Source organism: Lepisosteus oculatus, chromosome 7 (genome assembly GCF_040954835.1).
Source record: "Lepisosteus oculatus isolate fLepOcu1 chromosome 7, fLepOcu1.hap2, whole genome shotgun sequence".
NCBI classification, from domain to species: domain Eukaryota; kingdom Metazoa; phylum Chordata; class Actinopteri; order Semionotiformes; family Lepisosteidae; genus Lepisosteus; species Lepisosteus oculatus.
Genome location: NC_090702.1, coordinates 5,726,477 through 5,739,792, shown reverse-complemented (window position 1 = coordinate 5,739,792; position 13,316 = coordinate 5,726,477). Strand labels below are relative to the sequence as shown.

The 13,316-nt window shown below is 40.7% G+C and overlaps 1 protein-coding gene across 2 annotated transcripts; it reads left to right on the top strand.

Moving 5' to 3' along the window:
* The first annotated feature begins 923 nt into the window (after positions 1-923).
* On the top strand, positions 924-12,187 carry kics2 (KICSTOR subunit 2). 2 transcript variants are annotated; one of them, XR_011190039.1, is made up of 4 exons: positions 924-1,527; positions 4,095-4,383; positions 10,610-11,630; positions 11,803-12,187. XR_011190039.1 is itself a non-coding variant. In XM_006633803.3 (3 exons), exons 1-3 carry the CDS (start codon positions 1,296-1,298, stop codon positions 11,424-11,426), a joined length of 1,338 nt encoding a protein of 445 aa, XP_006633866.1. In that variant the 5' UTR covers positions 924-1,295; the 3' UTR covers positions 11,427-12,187. The 2 variants fall into 2 exon arrangements, 1 of the variants encoding a protein (XP_006633866.1); XM_006633803.3 differs by having other exon boundaries at positions 10,610-12,187.
* Positions 12,188-13,316: the final 1,129 nt, after the last annotated feature.

Below are 13,316 nucleotides of genomic sequence, written 5' to 3'. Positions count from 1 at the left end.
TGCATCAGAATGACTTCACATTTTACACAGTGTTGTATGCAAGACTGTGTATCTACTGTATGTGTGTGCTTGGCGGGTTGTTCATGAAAGGAGAAGATATTCTTAACTGTCTTGAACTATGAACGAAAGTTCCAGTAAGGTTCCTTGGAGTACGGTAAGTTCTCTGCAAGTGCAGGAGTTAACATTCTTTCAGCAACAGTGAGATGGACACTGACACAACACAGCCTCAATTGGGATGGAGCTGTTCAGAAACATCTTGCTGAGGAGAGGAAAGACAATCAAAAGGATGAATCAAAGTTTCCCAAAGAGCAGACAAAATCCAATAACAGCAGCATCAAATTTGACCGTCTTGTAAATTATGTAAGTGTTTCTTTCTAAGTAAGGCTCACAGTAACTCAGGGAACTCTTATTCTGGGGGCACAGGGCATAAGGTAAAACAACCACCTGAATTTGACACCAGTTCATCACCGGACACACATACACAGGGATAATTTAGAGACACTGTTTAACCTAGACAGTATGTCAGCAGGAACTGGGAACTTGTGTATCTGAAGAATATGACCCAGGTGTCAAGAGCTGTGAATCAACAGTACTAAACCAGTACTAAACCATGCCTCTGAGCCACAGTGCTATCCGCTTGAAGGAACTGATGAGTCATATATTGCCTATACAATAAATGTTTGATGCTAGATAAACTGCATACAGTCAAAAGCTATTAACTGTCTTAAGGATTTTGATTGTGAAGTCAAAACCTGATTTATTGCGAGGTTTCATCTGTTTGGAACTTGCAGTTACTGCTGTCTATACTATACCTTGAAGCAAGCTATTTTTACTACCGCATGATGGCAGGATAAGACTGCGCTCATAAAGAGGAAAGCCTAGCGTGCTGGTAATTCGGCAGTAAATCGCGTATGACCCTCTTCGGACTCCGTAGTGTTATTATTCCTCTTTCTGAACATGGAGTCTTTAAACTGGATGAGCTGTTTTATAGACCCAATTATTTATGTTTAGTGTAAATGCTAGGTAGCACAGAGGTGAACCATGCTCAAGATTTAGACATTTCCGTCTGAATTAAGTGACGAAGAATATTATTTGCGCAGATTTCTGAAAAATATATCCCATGCGATTGGACAGGAATGTTCCTGGCAAATGACAAGCAACGAAGATAACAATCTGTGATTTACGAAGCATTGCAATTAAGCAAATGTGTGCAATTCAGACTCGAGTGCTAAACGAGCTTTCTTTCATGTTTGTGAACTCCGTTTAAAGCGAGGCACCTAGACATACAGTTTATAATGAGTGAGATGTTGTCTCTGAGCCCCGTTCCGTTGGAGCAAGCCGTCCTGGAGACTTTCTTTTCCCAATTGGGGATCTTTTCCTTCGACAGGGCCAAAGACTATGTCGAGAAAGAGAAAGATGGCAGCAAGAGCGTCGGAGCTAGCTGGTCGTCTCTGTTGGCGGCACTGGCGCATCTGGCCGCCGCCGAGAAAGCCTATCACAACATGACCTTTCTGGGGCAGAAACTGGGTATGGAGTACCATGTATACTTGCTGAGTGTTACCTTATTTTGTCCACCGACTGTACTAAGGAAATACTCTCCCACACCCTTTCAGTAGCTTTTCCAGTTAAGAACTAACCTTCTCCTTAAGCTTTGTCTAAAACAGGTTTCTTTGCATCAGCTGACGGTTGCTTGTTTCTCACATTACTTACTTTTCTTTAATGTAGTTTACATGTATTGTAATTATTGTTTTTTTTATTTTTCTGTACGTTCTGTCGTTAATTCTTTGTTAATTATATTTGCAGAGTCTTATCTTAAGCTGCAGTTATAGATCTTATTCTGAGCCTTTAAATGTGTGCCCGCAGTGTTTTGAAGTGCCCCGAGTGGTCCATTCAAGTTCAGGGTTTACATTGCTCAAGTTAAATCAAAGCTAATTGGATAATTGCTTACAAAACAACTTAAAAAATGAAAGGTAAACTTTCTGTGCTTCACTCGCTTTGCCTTTCACAGTGTTTTAGCCCCGGATAAGTTTTCAGTATTTGAACAGTTTGTGGATGTCTCTGAAGAAATAAAATGGCAAATGATTAAAAAAATTTACCTGACCTAATTTCATGCTCCCAAATATAGAAATCCTCTTTGAAAAGTGAATGCGGTGAAAGACTAAGGACTCTAAATTCAATAGAGTCCAGTAAACTCTGTTTATTGTTGTTAGTCTCTCTGGACAAACTTTGGGACTGTTTTTTTTTAGTGGTACAGGGTGTCATCCATGTCTTCAGAAATGTGAGTACGTGTTTCACAAATCTTATTGTTGCAGCGTTGCCTGCACAGCAAGTTTATTGTTTAACATTGTAATTGGTGAACTTGCAGTAGGTAAGAAATTGTAATAAAGTACTGTGACAAAAATTGATATTTTATTTATGGTTCAAAGAAATGAATGCTTTGAATGCATTTAATAATTAAAGTAAATCATTTCCTTAAAGTTAAAGTGAGCAGACAGAGCAATTTACAACCATGATCATTAGCTATTTGCGTACTTAGTGAACATGAAATTCTGCTGTGTGGCCTTGTCTTTAAAAGCTTTTCAGAAACAAAAAAACTTTAAAGACGTACAGTAAGTGCATTGAGTTTGTATTATTCTTTAAAAGTACTGATGGAGTGCCATGATGCTCTCTTTTATCTGTCAGGTTATTTTAGAAGAATTTTACCAATACTAGATGTTGCAGGAGGCTGTACATTAGGGTTGAAGACTATTGTGTAAGTCGCTAACCTCATTCTGGTCTTAAAAGGGCTCTCTTTAGGACTTTATTAGCCGATTCCAGCAGCTGTACATTTGATTGTCTCTGACATCCATCAGGAGAAAGATTTTAGTGGAGGGTGTTCAGCTCAACCTTTGCACCTCTCGTGTCTCCAATTCAGAACTATTCATACAGATGACACAGCTGGTACCTGTGAGGTCACTTTATTTAAAAGCGGATAACAGTGCACTGCGTGTAAAAAGCAAAGTTTGTGCTATTATTGTTATGAATAACTTATCTACAGTAAGTCCATCTTTGAAAATTGGGTTGTTATTATTCATAATTTAGGTGATTTGTTCAATGCATGGTTCATGGTTATGAATTAGCTCTTAAATAGTTCAGCAGTACAACATACCAAAGTCTGATACTACAATCAATCAGCATTACTTACCAAAACATTGCACAGCGCAGCTGATACAGGCTGTAAAAGTGTACTTTACAGGGATTATAGCAAAACAGTATCCAAAGAAACAGTTTAAACATCTCGACGAAGCACCAGAAGAGGGTGCATCTCTGATGTTTTTTGGCGTCATGTTCCACTACAGGGGTGCAAGGCAGGAGATGTTATTGGAACAATGTGGTACATATATTCTGAAAGCAGGAAGGTGGGGGATTGTGTCTTGTATCAAGGTTACTGGTGATGTAGGGGACTAAGAAAGATATGAGTTCCGAGAAAGGTACCTCAACCAAAATGAGAAAATGATCGTATGGATTCCTGGGTTCACAAGCAATAATGACATCCAAGAATCAGAATGCTTATTGAATATTTCTAAAGTGTAATATCCCAATACGTTTTGGGGTCACTTGTTTGGTTACAGCCCAACCGTTTGGCCATAGGATGAGGAGGCTCGCACCCTCATTCACAGAGAGCGGAGTTAAATGGGGCATCTGCAAAGGTGGAGATGGGGTGGAGGACAGATGCAGGATTTGAAAAAAGCTCAGGGAATTATGATGATTTAGAGGAGATGGGCGAAGCGGTGGAGCGGTGACACTGTGGCTAAGGATCTGCGCCTGTGGCTGGAAGGTTGCTGGTTCAAATCCCGCAGCCGGCAGAGGAATCCTACTCCGTTGGGCCCCTGAGCAAGGCCCTTAACCCCAAGTGCTCCAGGGGTGCCGTATAAATGGCTGACCCTGTGCTCTGACCCCAGGCTCTCTCCCTGTCTGTGTGCCTGTGTCTCATGGAGAACAAGCTGGGGTATGTGAAACGACAAATTCCTAATGCAAGAAATTGTATAAGGTTAATAAAGTGATGTTATACAGTAGTTGTCTGTCTTACCCCATTTAAAAACTTCCCCCGGCAGGTGGCCAGTCTTTTTTCAGCCGCAAGGACTCCATCAGAACCATCTACACCTCCCTACACAACGAACTGAAGAAGGTGGCAGCCACGGGCCGCAACGCAGTCGGGGGGACTGCCCCCTACCTGGAGGAGCTGCTGTCTCACCTGTCTGAGCAGCTCTGTTTTTTCATCCAAGCCCGGATGGAAATCGCCGACTTCTACGAGAAGATGTACTCCCTGAGCAGCCAGAAATCCATCAACTCGGACGAAGTGGTGAGCACGCTGGAGTCTGTGCTCCAGAAGTACAGTTCAAGGTGAGTTGCGCTCTGCGGGGGAAAAAATATATTGCCTGCGTCTGCACAGCTTAACTAGTTTCACATACTAGTAATGCTTGACTAATACAGTGCGCTGGGGAATATAGTGTGATGGGGACTCCCCTTCCCCAGTGTGTAGTCCCCACTTGGGTGATGTGTCGACAGCCAAAATGCACCAGTACGCTTACCACACACCAGCTATCAGTGAGGAGGAGAACAGAGCGATGAAGCCAGTTCGTAAATGGGTATTGTTAGGATTTTGGTAAAGGCGAGGGGGAAAGGCCGGGACACAGGGGTAAAACCCCTACTCTTTTAGAAAAATTTAGATTTTTAATGATCGCAGAGATTCAGGACCTAATTATAGGGGGGCATTAGGACCTACACAGACCACAGGGTGAGCATCCACTTGTCCCTCTTCCAGTAGCAATCTTAGCTTTCTCAGGAGGTCTCCTATCCCGGTACTGGCCAGGCTCACATCTGCTGAGCTTCAGTGGGTTGCTAGTTGTGAGTTGCAGGGTGATATACTCTAGCTGCTGGCTATGACATGGTTGTTTTATGCAGTACACCTTTTCAATTTTTGTCATGAGACAAAGGAAGAGTTTTATATTATCCCTGCCTTTTCCTTTTGCTTATAAATACTGGTCCTGGGGTGACCTTTTCATGTCTGACGGCAGCCCCAAAAAAGACTCTAAACAGGAATTTTAAAAGCGAAATTAAAGGGTCTTCTATCATCTGTGACATACCTGTGTACAATCAAATGACAGTGTTGGGAAAAAGACAGCCTTGTGAATCACTCTGCACCAAACAGTATAAAACTTTGTGCCTAGCGGATATTAAATTGTATTAGACCACAGTTGTAGACTTTCAATAAACTAATAACAGAGATAAAGTACAGCTTTGTGGTTCACCACTTTTTTTTTTCAGCCAATAAAAAAAATCTGATACTTTCAGGAGTTCTGTTTTGGTAACCATCATATTTTTTTACTTTTACTTTTGGAAACTACAGTACTTAGTGTGGTAATATACACTCTCCCTAAGCAGAAACAGTAAAGTACACATTCCACTTTCTTTAAGGATAAGGAACCATATTTTGAAAACTGTTCATGTCAGTTATTTTTACCCCTGATGGGTAAAGGAGTTTATTATTACCATTTCTAGATACAGGCTACAGCACTCTTGTGAGCTACAGCCTACATGTCCCAAACTATTCAAGGTGGTGCCTGCTATAACATAAAATTTAATTTAGCATGTTATTGCCCCGTTATATTTCTTATGCATTATTGAACATAAGCATGTCTTCATGTGTTTTTTCATGCAGAAGTTATTGAAATAGTGATTGCGATGTGGTGTCGCAGTGGAAGTTGTTTCATTCAGAAATTGCACTTTGGGCTTGCTAAGCTTCGTGATTCAATCAGGGAATTCAATTTCCTCCATAATTCAATCTGGTGGAATGATTTCTCACTCCTCTACCTCATCTGCCGTGTAATGGGGCTGTTGCCATAGTCTAGCCACACAGGTAGGCACTGCTCTTCAGTGGTAGATGAAGTGAATTTACTGCCGTTTCCAGATTTTTAATGATATTGAAGTTACCAGGCCCTGAAGTGGTAGCCAAGTTGATCTGGTCACTTTGCTTTTCAAGCCAGTAAACAGGGTTTCTTGTTTGCCTGCCTGGTGAGCTCTGTATATATATATAAAAAAATGTTTTAGAAACAGTTCCGTAAAATTGCAAAAAAACAAAATCCTGTGCGAGTTCCACTTCACACATTGATTCCCAGCTGGGAGCTGTGAAGTCTGTTTCTGAATCTGAAGTGTGGCATAGTTCCTGTGAACCCCACAGGTGAATCATTTTATATGTGCTTTGAGTGCTGTGCATGGCCTTAACAACTTGCTGCCAAAAAGTTAATCTACTCACCCTTGACATTATGGTTCCATGTGGTCATTTGTCATTACGCTTATGTGTTTCATATATATGTCATTTGTCTGAGCTTCTCTTCCTGTTTACAGCAATGACTGACAGACACGTGGATATGTTGAAACCGCAACTAAAGGTGTTTTACTGCAGTGTAACTGGATCTAGAATTGCTTTTATTTTAGGGGGACAATTTGGCCTTTAAATCTATGAAAACACGCCATTTTCATTAAAACTGGCTTCATGAATGTGGTTTTAAATATCTATAATTCATTTGTTCTTAAGAGTTGCCTGTTTGTGGTGGTGAATGAATTTTAGAATCCCCTTTATTCTTTTTGTAGATTCCTCTCAAGTTGTTCCATGCCTTTATTGTGGCCTAACAGATCCAGTAATTCCTCTAATCTTTCTTTATAACTGCCACACTTCAATCCTGACAGAGGTCTTCAGTGGCTTTCTGTGGACCTGTTGTAAGAAAGTAATGATTTGTATGTTGTGGGGACAACACATGAACACCTTACGTGATTTTCAAACGGCATATCTGCAATTTTCCTTTCTTAGTTGTTTATGGTTTATATACAGTACTGTAAATGTTGACTTGTGTCAGGTTTTTGGTTGGGCTGCCCAGTTATTGAGCAAAATAGACCCACTGCCCTTCCCCAGTGCACTGTTAAGTTTTGTTCCATATTAACTTCCTCTTTACTCATCTCCCAGTCTCCATTAACAAGTTTCAGTTAACAATATCCGCATGAGTATAACGCTTGAGTTTAGCCTGTGGTGACAGGAGGTAAAAACCCAGCATTATGAAAGTTTGCACAGAAAAGGGCAGTGCTGTCATTTAAAATGAACAAATATGCGGTGATGGCTGCACTTATTTAAAAATAAAACACTGCAGGTCGTGAAAGCTAAAGAGTAGTTTATTTTTGGGAAGGTTAAATGCTTAATTACCCTTTTTACTGTAATTTATACAGGTGGAAAACAGTGAAGTTACGTGGGTTTCAGTTTCTTATCCTGTAGCTGTTATTTTCTAAAAAATATATATATATTTTGACCTTAAAAGTTCTAACCTAAATATCCCTCCAGGGTATTCATGCTGTTTAAAAAAAAAGTTTTAATAAAGCAAAAGTGCTCAAAAAATAATTACCCCAGAGATGAGAAATAATTACCTCAGAAACTTACACAGAGAATAGAGGAGGTCAGAATAAATATTGGGATCTTTACTACATATATAGCTGGATACATGGAAAGTAGTTAATTCTATCAAAAGCATACTTTTTTCACATTTAACTTTCTATGAGCAGGAGGCATGGTGGTTAGTGCCGTTATCTCACAACTGGATTTGATATTGGCTTCATGATTCTGTCTGTGAGGAATTTGCATATTCTCTCCAAGCTTCTTGTGGGTTTTCTTCAGGATTTCCTGCTAAAAGAGACCTTGGTAGTCTTGATTCTACAGTTCTTAATTTTGCCAAAAACAATGAGCTGGTGTCCCCTTTAGGGACAGACTTATCATGCTCGCCAAGACCCCAAGTTGTGCCCTATGCTTTTGGAATGGGCATCAGTTTGGACAAATTGCTTTCTGATGATGGATGGATGAATGAACAGGCCTTCCTTCGTTTAACATTGTCCATCCATCCATTTTCTAACTGCTTCTTCCAATTCAGGGTCACAGGGGAGCCAGAGATTATACTGGTGAGCAACAGGCAGAAGGCAGGATACCCCTTGGACAGGATGCCCGTTGAACTCAAAGACAAATACAAATATTGTAATATAGAACAAAGTTCAATTTACTGGCTGTCACCTTGTTCTAATGCAATTCCTAAAACGTTCATATATATTTCAGGAACTGAAATAGTAATTTTTTTCTTCTTTTGTAGCTCCTTCTCTGTTCAAGAAGTACAGTATGGCACTTAAAGGCGAAGCACCTTCAATTGTTTCTGAAAGACAGGGAAAAATAATGGTTTGTTGGAAATTAAACTGAATGGAGACTGCTATTTTGTGTGAGGAGGCAGGCCAAAATATGACATCAAAATGAACATAATGTTTTTAACAAATCTGAGTGCGTCCATAACTGGAATTCCTAAAGTGGAAACCACCAGTGGAGCTGCTTGCTTTGCTGAATGGTGGCATCAGGAGCTTTAGATAAAAAGTCTACACACCCTTATTGAAATTGCAGTTTTTTTGTGATGTAAAGAAATCAAGATAAATCATGGTTATTTAATTTCAATTATTTTTCCTAATAATAATCTAATTTGTTTTTCTCTTGAATTTTGTTGATTGCAAGGTCACATTAAAGATGGAAAAATGTCTAACATTATTTATCTTGATTTCTGGCTTTACATCACAAAAACCTGCAATTTCAATAAGGGTGTGTAAACTTTTTGTATATTTTATTTGCAGAACTTTGAGAGTTAATAGGCTTGCTTTTGTAATGCCATTCTGTAAAGAAAGGTATACTGACTTTGACCTCTTCTGACTTCAGAAGAATGATAAATAGGCTAGTACAGTGTAGGTATAGTAATGATGGGAACATTTTACTTTTTAAATTGAAAATAAGGTAAAATAATGAGCAACTTTTCATATTTGTAACCCAAACAGGACTTCACGTATGCTTTCAAATTATTATTTTTAATAAAGAATTAAGAAGGTGGAACTACAGGCTTTGATCTCAAAATCCAATTCAATACATAATCCTTATTGTGGATTGAATTATTGTTAGGATTATGTTTGGGAATTCCTAGTATGATTAATCATCCAATACATAATACTACCAATACCACAAAGAACAGCAAGAAGCTGTGTACCTTGTAAACGGTTATTGAAAAGCTATCTTTGAAAATTGCTTCAACGTATTCTGTTTTATAACTGGTTGGACGTAGCTTATGGTCTGTCTTAAGGCATTTCTTGCCTTTCCCCACTATCTAAATGAATTCGTCAAATGAGGAAACATTTAGAGGAAATATATTTTCGATCCATCCAGTGTCTAATGGCTTCATTCAGTTTAATATCGCAGGGAGTTGGAGGCTGTTCTGAAAATCGGTAGACGCAAGGCCAGATACACCTGGGGCGGTATGCTTGTCTATCACCCACAGACACAGTTACAGTATGCACAAATGATCAGCCCTGTTACCACTGAGAATTGTGTTTTACCAATAAAACCTAATTTGGGTTGATAGTGTTATACAGCAGCCTGCTCTATGGATGCAGTAAGTATATTCCATTAGACATCACTCAAACAACTGTTAGAGTTGAAGTGCAAGTGTTGTGCCAGGGTGAGCTAGTGCTCATAGCCCAAGCCAAGACAAGGAGAACAAACAAACTCCACACAGACAGCACCCGAGGTTAGCAGGGCCCCAGCGCTACAAGGAGGCTATGCAGCCTTGCTAACCACTGTGCCACCATGCCACAGTGAAAAAGATACCGTGTTTTTTGTTCAAAAATAACCTTGCCTTTGGGAAGTTTTCTGTCCTTGTCCTTAAAGGCTGGAAATCTTAAATTACTTAAGAAACACTGTATTTAAAAGGCAATATCCTTTGTGTTTTAAAAAATTAAAAACAATTTAAAAAGTTCAAGTTACACCTATTATTAGGTGTATTAAGCTTCAACCGAAAGCTGTGGTGGAACAAAAACTAGCAGATATGTGGGTTATCAGGATTGAGAACCCCTGCCTTAAGTCTTGTTCGATAAAATACTTTGTAATTTCCACTGTGATGTAACAATATCTGTTCTGGACAGGCACATCAAGGTTAGAAAGCAGAACTGAATGATTGCGATGGCCTGCAGTAAAGAGTTAGAGAGGCAGATGCTTGGGTTTGAAATGTGATGTACGGGGATTTTAATTAAGTTGTCAGTCAGTCTTGTACAAAGATTGCACACCCATTGAAAAAACCTATTTTAAAATAATTAGAGCATGTTACTCAGAGGCTTTATAAAAAGGTTAAAACTTTCCATGACCCACATGAGGCAAAGTTTTCTTGCCAGCCTACGGCATTTCCAACGACGACATGTAAAACCCAGTGCGGTGATTAGCTTTGCTGCCCTGGGTTCGTTTCTAGACCTGCAGTGCTACAGAATGTTCTCCCTGTGTTCGTGTGGGTTTCCTCCGAGAGCTCCGGTTTCCTCTCGGAGTCCAAAGACATGCTAGTAGGTTAACTGGCTTCTGGGAACATTGTGTGTCCGCAGCGGACTGGCTTCCTGTCCAGATATCCTTTTGCCTCTGGAGCCTGCAGCCCTAAATTGGATGAAGCAGCTAGAAAATGAATGAATGGATGGATGGAGGTGCTCTTGTAACTGCTTTCCCTTTTCCCACGTCATCCCGCAGGTTCCACCACCCGATATTGAGCCCTCTGGAGAGCAGTTTCCAGGTGGAGGTGGACGTGCTGACCCAGCTGCTGAAGTGCCAGGCGGAGATCTCCGAGTGGAAGTTCCTGCCCTCCCTGCTCAACCTGCACTCGGCCCACTCCAAGCTGCAGAGCTGGGGCCTGGTCTTCGAAAAGCAGCGGGAGACCCGGAAGCACCTGTTCGGCGGGCAGGTGCAGAAGACCGTGCAGCCCCCCCACCTCTACCTGTGGCTCCTGAAGCTGAAAAACGGCCTGCTGGCCAAGTTCAGCTTCTACTTCCACGAGGCCCTGAGCCGCCAGACCACCCTGTCGGAGATGAAGGCGCTGACGGCCAAGACCAGCCCGGACTACTTCGGCAAGATCTCCGGCTTCATCCGCAAGTACGACGCCATCAACGTGTCGCTCATCTTTGACAACCGGGGCTCGGAGAGCTTCCAGGGCCATGGGTATCACCACCCACATTCGTACAGGGAAGCCCCCAAGGGTGTGGACCAGTACCCAGCCGTGGTGTCTCTGCCCAGCGACCGGCCCGTCACGCATTGGCCCAACGTCATTATGATCATGAGCAACCGAGCCACCGACCTGAACACGCTGGACAAGGTGGTGCATTTCTACGACGACAAGGTTCAGAGCACCTACTTCCTGACGCGGCCGGAGCCCCATTTCACCATTATCGTCATCTTCGACTCCAAAAAGTCTGAGAAAGACTCCCACTTAGTCTCCTTCCTGCAAGAGCTCTCTAGCTCCCTGAAGAACTCCAAACCCTTTGCAAGTTTAAAACCAGGGTCAAAGGGCTGACTTGCAATGGTGTCAGAGAACATGGCTGCTGTTGGTCCTGTGATGTGTTCTTTACACTTGGAAATAAGTTATGAGACCATTGCAGTTCCTATGAGCCTAATAGATTGCTCTTAATATCATTTTGATCTTTGACTTTGATTTTCCTGTCTCAGAACTCAGACGTTTCCTTAAGCTAACAAGTGTGACGATAGAGCTGATTTTCAGGTTCAAAATCACATTTAGGGCATGGTGATGCATTGTAGAATGGGGTTTATTGTAAGAAAGCCAAATAAAGTTCAAACTTTAAAAAGCAATGCGGGGTCGTTTAGGGCTTTGGAACGCCACAGGAATTAGAAAACAATCCACAATTGCAGGTTGGGCTTAACCTTCAGAGAAGCTTCTGCACAGAGCAAGAGAGGAGATGAAGCCATCATTTGGTTTAAAGTATTTGGTTATTTCACTGAAGGATGATGACTGTGGAGGGTTGGTGACTGAAACAATAAGTATGTCGTTGACAGAGAACCAGTTTTCCAAAGAGACCTAGCAGAGTGCATTTATGCAATGTATGATCTTATTTGTTGATAATATGCAGCAAATCTTTTTCAGTGTCTTGTATCTCTTAGTAGAAGACTAATTGTGAATGCATTTCTTTCCCACACACATTTGCTTGTATATCTATATCAGACCAAGTTGTCTTTACTTCATTTTTTTGTATAGGGTTAATAGGCCTATGTACATTATACATTTGTAAAGTGTAAATTAAAATAAAGGTTACAAAATTACCTCCTTGCAACATTTTTAATTAATTCAAAATCTGTTTTATGTGAGAATATAGCAGTGAAAGCAAAACACAAATCTAGTGCATTTTAAAAGTTCCTTGTTTCACTTCAGTTAGCATTTAATAGTTTTAGATAAATCCATCCATTTTCTAACTACATTATCTAATACAGGATCATAGCTGTGCTAGGGCCCCATGCTGGCAAGTAGCAAGCACAAGACAGGATACATCCTGGATGGGATGCCAGTCCATCACAGGACAGACAAACACACACACACACACCAAGGCTAGTTTTCCCAGAAGCCACTTATCCTACCAGTATGTCTTTGGTCTGTGGGAGGAAACCGGAGCACCCAGAGGAAACCCATATGAACAGGAGGAGACCATACAAACTCCACACAGATAGAACCCCAGGAATTAAGCCCATGGCCCCATTAAAAAGACTTATTTCAGACCAAGCCATTTAAGTTGTTTAGCACCTTATACAAGCTTGTAGATGGTGCTGTAGTTTAGCTTGTTTTCATTGTCATCTTGAATGGGGAAGGACATGAATAAAGAAAGAAATGATTTACAGTGTAAAAAATGACATTTTAATAGCTTGTTAAAGAAGCTTTAACTGGATCATAAATGGGATAAGCAGGATATTGATTTGTAAAAGGAAATGCCTTTTTTAACCAGTTTTAAAAGCTCATATACAGTCTTTATCCCCATACCATTTGGAAAAATCCTTGATGAAAACCCATTTGCCTGAACCTGGAATAGAATGGGAGCAGTTGTCTGAAATTCACACAGCCTGTACACGTGAGGTCTGACTGAGAATTTAATACTGCATGTCAGTTAAAAGCATCTCACTGCAAAAAAAATGTTCTCCAAACTCTTACATATTTAATATAGGTATCTTGTTCCACTGAAGTTGTTCTTCCTAGGCAATATCCTATTTTTATCTTTTTTCTTTTCACACTCACTTGGAGTGTTTTGACGACTTTCCAGTATAAACTCAATACAATTTAGATTAGATTAAATTAGACTTTTCAGAACGTTTCTGAGTTTAGGTGGGGATCAGGAAGTGGTTGTTTGAAAACTTTGACTACCTGACCTTAAGGAATTTGCAGTCTTGTACTGCATACATTTTG